We start from the raw sequence: 12,152 nt of genomic DNA, 5'->3' as shown, positions 1-12,152 counted from the left end.
ATCAAGTGACCATCCCCTAAAGAAAGTAGACTCATCAGCTGCAAGACAATCTCGAACTGTGCAGTCATGATGGTTACATATGTTGAATAACACCGGAAACTTGTCACACAAAGGGGGTTTATCATTCAAAAAAAATTGATGCTCCAAAGTGCTTCCAAAATAGTATTTTGTTCTATTATTATTTTGCAATTTAAAAAACTAAATTTGGAAGCATTTTGGAGCATCGATTTTGTCTTTTCCCCAGATCTCCGTGAATACCATTCCGTAACCAATTTGCACACGGGTTAAAATAAATCAATGTTAATCGCAAAATTTTCCTACTATTTTTTTTGGATTTTACTGTCCACCCGGGTGTATGTGAGCTTGGAATCAAAAACTCCATGTCTGCTTAGATCTGTAATCTTTTGTCTTAGATGTTGCTGATCTGCTGGCGAAGTGTAGCTTCTATGTTAGGTGCTAACAGATTTTCGCTCCGTAGTGCACATTTCGATTGGAGGCGTGCGTGGTGGGTTTCTTGTTAGTACATAACTTGCTCTTTTTCCCTTTCTCGTTTTCCCTTCTGATGAATCTCTTGAACAACTGTATTTTCGTTACAAGAGTAATGGAAAGGGGTTAAGCATGGTTGAAGAAAATAAAAAATGGCGCCGGGGTTTGGAACTGGGCTTCCTTAACCTTTTAGAGAAAAGGCCGTTGCCTGACTTTAAATTAATAAAACCATCAGGCAATGAGAGTCACAACCAAGCCAAACCATACAACAACAGTATTAACCCACAACCAAAAAAGAACTGCCACAACTGGCAACAAGGCATGCAGGCCCGAGGATAACCCAAAAGGACAATTTAACTGAGGGAAGGCATGCTGAAGGAAAGCAACAGGAACTATGATGCCCTGGCCCGTTCCCTTTCGGAGAGAAATATAGCAGTTGCACGCAAACTATCGATGAGGGCCTCCAATGCCGCCTTGTCAGCCTTCTTAATCAGAAATTTCCACTGCTGCAAAAGCATGGATAATTTGAAGATAACGTTAGCCACCGAGCTAGGGAACACCTTTTCAATACTCGCTCCGTTTTTATTTAATCCGCTTATTAGTTCTGGTCAAAGTCAAGCTTTGTAAACTTTGACAAAGTTTTTATAAACAAAAATATGAACATACACAATAACAAATCAATACCATTAGATTTATTATTGAATGTACTTTCACATCATATATATTTATTATGGTAAATATTTATATTGTTTTCTATAAACTTGATCAAATTTTATAAAGTTTGACTTCAGTCAACTCTAATATGCAGAGTAAATAAAAACGAAGAGAATAGTAATTTGTTTCTGGTAGTCCACAGGTGCCATGCATTTTAGACGTCGACGTGGATCGATCGTGCTCCTTTGTCCGCGCAGAGGGGGTGCGGGATCTACCAATTATGTGCACCCCTATGTGTCATTCCAAGCGGATCGCAGCACCAGAATCTACATTCCCAAGGAAGCACCTTCGTCCAAAAAAGTTCAGAATCAGAATCTAATTAGCCACATTGACCTTTCAATCGTCAAGCCGATGGCAATCCCGATACCATTCGAGCAACAAGGCGAGGCCGTCGGGGCGGCGCCCCAAGCGCCTATAAATAGCGGGCACCGAAGCAGCACAGTGATCATCAAACCATAACCGCCGGAGCTTCTCAAGTGCAAAAACCATCAGTCAGCGCAAACGTAGCTCAGTTGGAGATGTCTTCTGGGTCGAGGAGCTCATCCCGCGGCGGCGCCAACCCGGAGTGGAGCAAGAAAGAGAATAAGCTGTTCGAGGATGCACTCGCCTACTACGGCGAGGGCACGCCCGACCGCTGGCTCAAGGTGTCCCGCGCCATGGGCGGCACCAAGACGGCCGACGAGGTGCGCCGCCACTACGAGATCCTTGATAGCGACATCAAGCTGATCGACTCCGGCAGGGTCCCTTTCCCCAAGTACAACACCCAGGGCCAGGGGGCTTGGAACTGATTCATCAACCAAGGTAACCAAAACCCCAACCTGATCCTTGTCTCTTTTCTACAATTTATGTGTGAAAGATATATAGCGATCTCAATCAATTGTCATAATAAAGGTAGAGCATGCCCTAGCTAGGTTGACGTTCTCAATTAACAAAGAAACAGCAATGGAATGCCGCTTGTTGTCAATGCTGTCGATTCCTTGGCTGTTTCTGCTCCAGATGCACTGCAAACATCAGTGTGATTGCACTATTATTATTGCACATAATTTAAGCCCGGACCAGGAACCTTGAACATGAACAGCATCATGCACGCACAATTTGCTTGCATGGATGCGCTAATCTTAGAGACCCCTTTCTTAGAGTTCCTGCGTCCCTGCATAAGGCTGGGAATTGAAGTCTGTTTTGCACACCCTTTAGGGCCAAAAACCAGATTGCAGCGGTGCATATCCCAGATTGCAGAACATATATAGAGAGGTATCCAGTGGAATTCATTTTTGCCAAGCCTAGCATTCACACAAAACTATCCAAATAAGGGCATGTTTCTCCTATGGAAATGCAAATGTTAATGTAGCCCAGTTCTAGATTTGAGAAGTTGAGATAAGTTAACTTACAAGGTACCTCTCTCGTTGTATTTTTCTTTCCAGGAGGAAAGCTTCTGAATTCTGAAGATCCTGCAAACAGGATAATGTGTTGATAACCTAGTCCTTAGCTGGGACTATGTTACTGAAGCAAGCGTAATTATGTACCGTATAACGAAAATTGTGGGCACTTGGTTAGGAATAAAAGAAGAAAACATATGTGTGTACATAATATAATATTAGGTTTGTAAGCAAATCAATTGCGCTTGGTCTTGCAGACGGTAGCTTGTATTTTTCATTGTGTACAGTATTACTCCTCCCCAGTAAGTTTTGGAGTAAACAACAGTGATGTAAATTCCCAGTACTTGTGTGTACTGTTTATGAACTTGTGCTGGTAGAATATTCCTGTTTGCCAATATCAGTTGGTTCAAGACTCCGATGTTTACTTTGTACTTTACATGTTATCACTATTGATCCCTTCCAACGAAGATGGAGTAGATGTGGGTATGACTATGTGCCATCTGATAACTTGTGTACTCCCTCCGTTTTACTTATTTCGCATATTAGCTTTGACTGAAGTCAAATTTTGAAAAGTTTGACCAAGTTTATAGAAAACTATATGAACATTTATAATAACGGCCGGATGGCATTCAAGTGTGTCCTAGATCTTACCTTGACGTGGTAGCTCCCTTCCTCATCAGCGGTAGATCTAGGAGATCGTACGTTCCTGTATTATTAACGACCATATTATTTCTACATAACCAAAGCAACCAATGTAAAGCCACAAACATGTTTAAGTATCATCCCAAAACCGAACTTCATCTATGTTTCCAGCCTTGGATTGGGCAGTGGTGGCCCCATGTGCGCCGTACCCTCCATGGAGGTGCCGTCTTGGAGGTTTGGGTTTTAGGGAGAGTGTGGCTGTGGGCGGTGGGCTCCAGAGGCTCGAGCGATGGCGGTGGTGTGGAGGTTGGAAGTTGGAGCGGCGTGGCGTCAACCGCGTTGACGACAACGGATCTTGGCGGCATTGTGTAGCACAATCTTAGCGACGGATGCGAACGGATGGACGAGGATAGGGCGGTAGCATGTTTTGCACCGTGGCGGCGTCGATGGTCGGTCCTCCTAGAAAGTATAATGTGGATCTCTTTCCTCGAGATGAGTCAGCGGATCGATGGGGTGGCGACTTTTGAAGCGTGTGCATGTGGTGTACGCATCGGGTCCGCTGCATCAGGACTATGCTCCGGGTACATCATGCAAGCAGACCATGGTGAGCCCGGTTCTAAATGGTGGGGAGTGATGCCATTCCCCGTTGTCGAGTTTGTAGGTTTGGGTGGTGGCTTCGAGTTATTTGGTGTATGTTCTCGTCAGACCTTTGTTAAATAATTTAATAAAGATGAATGTATGAATCTATTGATTGAGAGGCCGGGGGTTTTAACCTCCATTTTGGAAAATAAATCTCATGTTTGTTGTGTGCTTCTTGTTTGCAAAGATGCCATTGTGCTTACGGTGGAGCATGGTTTTCACTTTTCAATTTATTATTGTTGAGACTGATTGCCAGACGGTGCAGAACCTTTCGAAGATGACAAATCTGGAGTTCATATCATGAAGGGGATGAGATCGATCTCCAATTCTTCACTACTATGTAAACTAATATAACACCTAGTAGTGATCTAAACGGTCCTCTCAAGTGACGAGGAGGACAACGGAGGAGGCAATGACGTTGGCGGCAGCAATGATGATGTCGACGTTGAAGAATGGCGAAGAATCTTTCTCAACTATGACGACGATGGCACAGGGCCTGACCCCATGGGTGTTGGGATGTCTAGAGCGGACTGGCTGGCCCTCGTGAAGTCAGATTAGTAAGGTGTAAGTTTGTGTTTCAACTAGACTATGTTTTGGTGGATTGTTAATGTGAATTATGTGTATAATTTCGGTTAGAAGATCTATGTCCACCATATCCAAATCGAATTTACGTGAATTACTCCATTATATTAAGGAAATTGGCTAGGTCCGGCCAACAGTTAGTGGAGTAAAAATACCCCACTAAGCTTTACTCAGCAGAATACTCCTTATTTTTAGAAGATCGGCTAGTGTTGCTCTAACCAATAGAGTGCTTTACGGCGCCGCTTACAAAAATAAAATAAAATATACTACCACATTTTTGCAGCAACGTTCTCTGTAGCAGTAGGTAGCTGTTGATGCACCTTGCATCCTGGCATAATCCCAACCATCCAATGTGTAGCCGCCAATTGATAGAATCTATTCCAACTTCTAAGACCAAAAAGAAAGAATGGGTCTCCCCGGCCACGACTCCAATATGTTTGGAGAAGGAATTTGACCATATGCCACGATGAGGTTGCGACGTCTTCTATCCATGGTCCTGTGACTCTGCTCATGTTCGGCGGTTGGCCACGGGGGCCATGGCATTGCGAGATTTTTCCAACGCCACCATGCAGAGATTCCGCTGCCACATATTCCATCTTTACAGGAGAAGCTAGCTAGCTAGCTCACGTGGAGGCGCTCCGGTCCTTCTGGTGCTGGCCGTGGACCAAAGAAACCGGGCATCTTGCCCCAGTACAGTAGATAGGGGAGGCATGGGCCGAACAGATCGATCTCGCTGGAATATAATCCGCATAAAGCGCGGTTTCAGGATGACAGGATCCCCCTGTCATATTCTGATTTTTGAACCTCCTTTCTGAAATGCATCTTGTCAGCTACTTTACTTAGGGCAAATTTCTGCTAGCTAGGCAGAGCTCATGCTTTCTGAAATACATAAGTACGCTGCTTGATCAGCTCACTCTGTTGTGTACTCCCTCCGTAAACTAATATAAAAGCGTTTAGATCACTAAGGGAGTACTACATACCTACGAGCCTCACAACACGGAGATCACTGTTCTTCTAGTGGTTTTGTACTGGGTTTGTACCCGTGGTCTATGCTTTGTGTCTTGACTAGCGCACGCAGCCACTGAAAAAATTGGTGGAAGCGTATGCACTCTAGCAGGGACTCGTACGTGTTATATAGCACAAGATTATAAGGTTCGGCCGGTGGTTATTAGCCTTGACCTCTGTTCCAAGTTATACACAAGATAAAGAGATAGATATCAATCTAGTCTAACCACCGGCCATGTTTACAACGGATCACACGTACACAATATTGATACAAGTTGACACGACTACAAGTCTATCGTCTAACATCCTCCCTCAATCTGAACGTGTCAAGGTTGAGATTGTTCTTGAACGCTTGTAGTTGTCGAACTTGTAGAGGTTTTGTAAAACCATCAGCAACTTGATCCCCTGTTGGAATGAATCTGATCTCTAGCATTTTTCTTGCAACTCTTTCTCTAACAAAATGAAAATCAATTTCTATGTGTTTCGTCCTTGCATGAAGCACAGGGTTAGCAGAAAGATATGTTGCTCCAAGATTATCACACCAGAGACAAGAGATATGTGGTTTTTCGACGCCCAACTCATCTAGTAGGGTTTCTACCCACATTACCTCAGCTGTTGCATTTGCAAGAGGCTTATATTTTGCTTCAGTGCTAGAACGAGAAATTGTTGCTTGTTTCTTTGCATTCCATGATATGAGGTTAGAGCCAAAGAACACAGCAAACCCACCAGTAGATCTCCTATCATCAGGACACCCTATCCAATCTGCATCAGAAAAAGCACTTACTGTCGTTGAAGGTGACTTGCATATTCTGAGACCTGTTCCAGCACTTCCTTGAATGTATTCACATCTGTCCAGTGTAAGGATGTAGGAGCATGCAAGAACTGACAAACCTTATTAACAGAGTAAGCTATGTCAGGTCTTGTTAAGGTTAAATATTGAAGTGCACCAACTATACTTCTGTATTTGGTTCCTTCTTCTGGGCTCAACTTTTCTCCTTCATGCAATGATAATTTTTCAGTTGTAGACAGAGGTGTGCTTGTAGGTTTGCAATCCTTCATGCCTACACGCTTGATTATGTCTCTAGCATATTTCTCTTGAGTTAACAGAATACCATCATGTGCCTTTTTAACTTCAATACCTAGAAAGTAACTTAGTTCTCCTAGGTCCTTAAGAGCAAACTCATTTTTCAAATTCTTAAGTAAAGCTGAGGTGGCTTCTTGTGATGAGCTAGCAACAATTATATCATCTACATAAATGAGCATGAAGATGATCACCTTCCCTTTCTTGAAGAAGAATAAAGAAGTATCTCCCTTTGAGGGTCGAAAGCCAAGTTGTTGCAGTTTCATACTCAATCTAGAGTACCAAGCCCTGGGTGCCTGTTTCAAGCCATACAGAGCTTTGTCCAATTTACACACATGTTGAGATTTGATGCCATCCACAAAACCAGGTGGCTGTCGCATATAGACCTCTTCCTCGAGAACGCCATGCAAGAACGCATTCTGTACATCCAATTGACGAAGGCTCCATCCCCTGGAGACAACAATGGACAAAACAAGCCTGATAGTAGCTGCCTTCACAACAGGACTAAAGGTGTCCTCATAATCAATACCATAGCGTTGTTTGAACCCTTTAGCAACTAGTCTAGCTTTATACCTGTCTATGGTACCATCAGAATTCCTTTTTATTTTGTACACCCATTTACAATCTATAACATTTCTTCCTCGTTTAGGTGGAACTAGATGCTAAGTGCGATTTCTCATAAGTGCATCATACTCTATCTCCATAGCATGTTTCCAGTTTTTATCATTTAAAGCTTCTGTTAAATCTCTTGGCTCTCTAGCAGCAGCAAAGTTCACAAACTTGAAATTTTATCATACCTAGCTGTTCCATCCTTAGGAACAAGCGGTTTGAAGATACCTTTCTGCGAGCGTGTACTGGGCCGTCCTATATTCACAGGAGATCCTGTTGCCGTAGAGGATTCGGTACCTCGTACCTCTGACGAGCGCACCAACAGATCTCCCTCGACTGCCGCTCGGTCGGGCATGGGATCATGTGCTGGTGGCGACAGCGATAGGTCAGGCCCACGTGCAGGCGATGGCGCGCCAGGCGATACGCGCCTAGGAGACCATGCGCTGCCATCATCACTGCGGGGTGACGTCGATGGGTCAGGCCCACCGCGTGGGGACACACCAGCCGACGCGGTTTCTCCAGACCGCGTGCCCATCTCGCGCCGTGTGTCACGTCCCGACGCGCCAGCCTCAGGTCCACCACCCGCGGCCCCAGCGGCGGCGACAGGATCCGCCTGGGGATCCGTCCGCGCAGGGGATCACGCAGGAGGTGTGCTGCCAAAGGATCTCTCGGGATCAGAAGCAGCCAGAGGATCTCCCTCGTGTCCCATGCCAACCTGGTTTGGACCTATTTGCTGCATAAAATCATAGGCTAGACCAGGATTTTCTGCCGCATTTTTTGCATTTTGCTCTGCAACACAGTTATCAGGATTAGTAGTACTATTAATCACATGATCATCAACATTTTCTCCCCCATGATCAGAAGGATTAAGCAACTCCGATGGTAACAAAAGGATTTCAGCACGTAGCCGAGCACCTGCATTAGGATGGAGAGTGGAAAAGGGAAAGGTGTTTTCATCGAACACTACATCCCAAGAAATATAAACTCGTCCTGTAGATATGTCAAGACATTTATAGCCCTTGTGCAGATTACTATATCCAAGGAATGTGCATTGCTTGGAGCAAAACTGGAGCTTGTGATTATTGTATGGTCGTAGATTAGGCCAGCATGCGCATCCAAAGATGCGAGTGAGAGGATTTTCGAAATTTATGACTTTGCTAGGCATCCTATTGATTAGATAGGTAGCAGCAATGAAGGCCTCATCCTAGAACTTTAATGGCATGGAGGCTTGAGCAAGCAAGGACAAACCAACTTCGACAATATGTCGATGTTTACGCTCAGCTGATCCATTCTGCTGATGAGCATGAGGACAGGAGACATGATGTGATATTCCAATTTTTGTGAAAAAAGAATTCAACTTCTCATACTCTCCACCCCAATCCGTTTGAAGGGCAAGAATTTTTCTATCAAATTATCTTTCAACGAGGTTTTGGAAGTCATGAAATTTCTGAAAAACTTCAGACTTATGTTTGATTAGGTAGATCCAGGTAAATTTACTGAAATCATCAATGAAACTCACGTAGTATTTTTTTTCTTCCTACGGTTTCAATGGCAGGACCCCATACATCAGAGAAAATGAGTTCCAAAGGAAACTTTGATTCACTAAAAGATTTTGGATAAGGCAACTGGTGACTTTTGCCTTTTTGGCATGTGTCACAAACAAGATTATTCTCATTATTACTATCACACGGGAGTTTATTTTCACTAAGAATCTTCCTAACAACAATGGAAGATGGGTGACCAAAACGTCGGTGCCACCAGTCCAAAGATGGTCTAGTGACACTTAGCACTTGCTTCCTGACGTTTCCTCCGGTGTGTTTGACAGGATAGAGACCTCCTCTACCCCTGCCTCGAAGAAGGACCCTCCTCGTTTCCAGATCCTTTAGAAGGAAAAAATGAGGGTGAATTTCAACAAAGGTATCATTATCGATGCCAAGTTTACTTGCAGAAATCAGATTTTTTGTGGCCTCCGGAACATGAAGGACATCATTCAAAAGAAGATCACGATCAGGGGTTGAAATAGTTGTATGACCAATGTGACCAATAGTCATACCTGATCCATTTGCGGTGTGGATTTGTTCGCCGCCGGTGTACCTCTCCCGGACGGTCAGCTTCTCCAAGTCGCTGGTGATATGGTCAGTGGCTCCGCTGTCCATATACCAGTTCGTGTCCATGCCGTACTGGGGAGCCGTCGCCACGTTCACCGAGCGCTCTTCCCCTCCTTGATAGGAGGAGTCATAGCGCTTCCAGCACTTCCATGCTGGATGCCCGAGCTTGCCGCAGATCTGACAAGCAACCTTGGCAGCGGGATTGTTGTTGTAGTTCCCGCCGCCACCACCGTTGTTGCCCCCCATGTTGCCGCGGTTCGGCTGCTTGTTGAAGTTGCCGCGGCCGCGGTCACCACCGCCGCCGCCGCCACCGCCTTGCCTGGGGAAGTTGCGACCGCGGTCACCACCGCCACCGCCGTTGCTGTTGTTCTGCTTGTTGGAGCGTTCGCGGGAGGCCGTGTTTGCAGAGGACTGGGAGGACCCGCCGTGCAGATTCATACGTGTCTCGAAGCTCAAAAGCTATGAGTACAGCTCGGGGACGGTCACCGGCTCGACCCGAGAGCACATGGCAGAAACCACGGGGTCGAACTCCTCATCGAGTCCAGCAAGGATATGAGACACAACATCCTCCTCATCTACTTTCTTTCCTGAAGCAACAAGTTCATCACATAAAGATCTAATCTTACCAACATATTCAGTGATGTTGGAGTGCCCTTCTGAAGATTCGCCAGTGCAACTCTGACATTGACGGTGAGGGCGCGGGTGTGCGAGGCCAGCATCCCCTGCACCGTGTTCCGGAGCTCGGCGGCGGTGTGGCAGGTTGCCACTTGGATGGCCATCTCGCGCGGCAGGGAGGACAGCAGGTAGGAGAACACCTGCTGATCCTTCGCGTACCACGCGGAGAACTCCGGGTTGGGTGCCTTCGACTTGGTCTTGCCATCGTCGGAGGTGACTTCAACATTCAGAGGGGGCACTACCTGGTCGATGTTGAGGTAGCCCTGCATTTCCGCCCCCTGATCGCCGAGAGCATGGTTGCGCGCCATAGCGCCTCGTTCCCTCTCGTGAGCTTCTCGGTGACGCTATGTGCAAATGGTGACGAGGGAAAGGAGGTGGAGCTTGAAGATGTCTCCATGGATGTGAGCGAGGCAGGCTCTGATTACCATGAAAGAATTGGTGGAAGCGTATGCACTCTGGCAGGGACGCGTACGTGTTATATAGCACAAGATTACAAGGTTCGGCCGGTGGTTATTAGCCTTGACCTCTACTCCAAGTTATACACAAGATAAGGAGATAGATATCAATCTAGTCTAACCACCGGCCATGTTTACAACGGATCATACGTACACAATATTGATACAAGTTGACACTACTACAAGTCTATCGTCTAACAGCCACCACGTACAATCCGCATCAAACTAGATCCCAAACCTGCCAACCACTACCAGAAAAACTGGGGTTGCCGACGGCTAAATCTATGCCGACGGCCCCCGTCGGCATCTATGGACCTATGTCGATGGCCAAGGATAGGCCGTAGGCGTAGAATAGCCGTCGGCATACATCCATCTATGCCGTCGTCGGGACCGCCCGAGATAAGCCTACGGGGCCCGTCGGCATAGGATAGGCCGTCGGCATAGCCCGGGACCACCTGCTCGGTCAGCGCTGACCATTTGACGGTGTTGATCCTACGTCGACGGGCGGTAACGGCGGCCGTCGGCATATCTGTGGCAGATGTATGCCTACGACATAGCCGTCGGCATAGGCCCCTCTGCCACGTCAACGATCCGTGTGCCATGCCACGTCATCGATCCGTGTGTGCACAGATATGCCAACGGCCTTGCCGTCGGCATATGTTTACTTTACTTAATTTTTTATTTTTACTTTGGTTATCTGTGGCAGAGGTATGCCTACGGCACAGCCGTCGGCATAGGCCCCTTCGCCACGTCATCGATCCGTGGGACAATCTCCGTCATCGATCCGTGTATTTTACTTTATTTTTTTATTTTTACTTTGTTTTGTTATTTTTACTTAATTTTAGTTTTTGCTTTTGCATAAGATAATTATGCCTTATCTAAAAAAACATACCCGATGGTATATCGATTGCCCCCCGTTACGAATGTCGCTATCGCCATGTCACGTTGGGGGGAAACGGTCGACACGGAAGGAATTCTGGTTGGTGGGGGATTCGGGGTGCAGCTATGTCACCGAAACATCGCACGGGTCCCGATGCATATGTCAAAGTGTTCATGCATGCGTAGACGCCCGTCTTGGGGCTCCGGGGTGTGCCCCGCCTCACGGACGGCGCTGCCGCCGGCACCTGGAGGGGGGAAACGGACGCGTGGGGTCTACACGGAGGGGATCTTGCTGTGGGTCTGGCCCGGATGTTGCTCCAAAGTGTTCCTATGGGCTGACCTAACACAACCGGGTGGGGAGGTCCACTGGTCAAAGCCCGTCCATGCAAAGTCAAAGGGCTAGATCCCGTGGTCAAATGCTACAAGGTTAGGCGGGACAGGGGCACTGGGGGGGGGGGGTAGCAATGCCACCGGAGCGTCGCACCGGGCCCTCATACATGCGGGGTGGTATGGTGGCATGTCCGAAGAGGCGGGACGCGTCTCCGGTGCGTGCACCCCCTCACGGACGGCGATGACATGGTAGTAGACGTTATGCGGTAACGATGCGGCATCAATATTACTAAATACTCGGAGCGCGATAAAATCAAGAGTTTTTTTGCATGACGTGGGCACATGTGCTATAGGAACGATGGTATTTTTTCATAATTTTTAGTGATGGAGAAGTATCCAAAAAATTCCCTCTACGCGGATTGCCTTCGCGCGTCTACGGCTGTGGCCGGCGGCCTCCGGGGGCTAGCATGCCGCCAAATCTTGCATAGGCGGCCTCTCACAAGTCTGGAAGTGTTGTGGCGGTTGCAAATGCCCGGCACGCGTGTTCGGGGTGTGCCCTCCTCACGGACGG

General features: G+C 46.8%; 1 protein-coding gene and 1 pseudogene across 1 annotated transcript; one reads left to right on the top strand and one right to left on the bottom strand.

Annotated features, from left to right (window-relative positions):
* The first annotated feature begins 1,667 nt into the window (after positions 1–1,667).
* Positions 1,668–2,991, top strand: LOC123107309 (protein RADIALIS-like 3). The gene is made up of 2 exons (XM_044529292.1): positions 1,668–2,001; positions 2,622–2,991. The coding sequence occupies exon 1, from the start codon at positions 1,719–1,721 to the stop codon at positions 1,986–1,988; it is 270 nt and encodes an 89-aa protein (XP_044385227.1). The 5' UTR covers positions 1,668–1,718; the 3' UTR covers positions 1,989–2,001; positions 2,622–2,991.
* A 6,694-nt stretch (positions 2,992–9,685) lies between these two features.
* LOC123109282 (uncharacterized) lies at positions 9,686–9,824 on the bottom strand (annotated as a pseudogene).
* Positions 9,825–12,152: the final 2,328 nt, after the last annotated feature.

This window comes from Triticum aestivum, chromosome 5A (genome assembly GCF_018294505.1).
Source record: "Triticum aestivum cultivar Chinese Spring chromosome 5A, IWGSC CS RefSeq v2.1, whole genome shotgun sequence".
NCBI classification, from domain to species: domain Eukaryota; kingdom Viridiplantae; phylum Streptophyta; class Magnoliopsida; order Poales; family Poaceae; genus Triticum; species Triticum aestivum.
The sequence above is the reverse complement of the archived record's forward strand: the minus strand, read 5'-3'. Positions and strand labels throughout refer to the sequence as shown.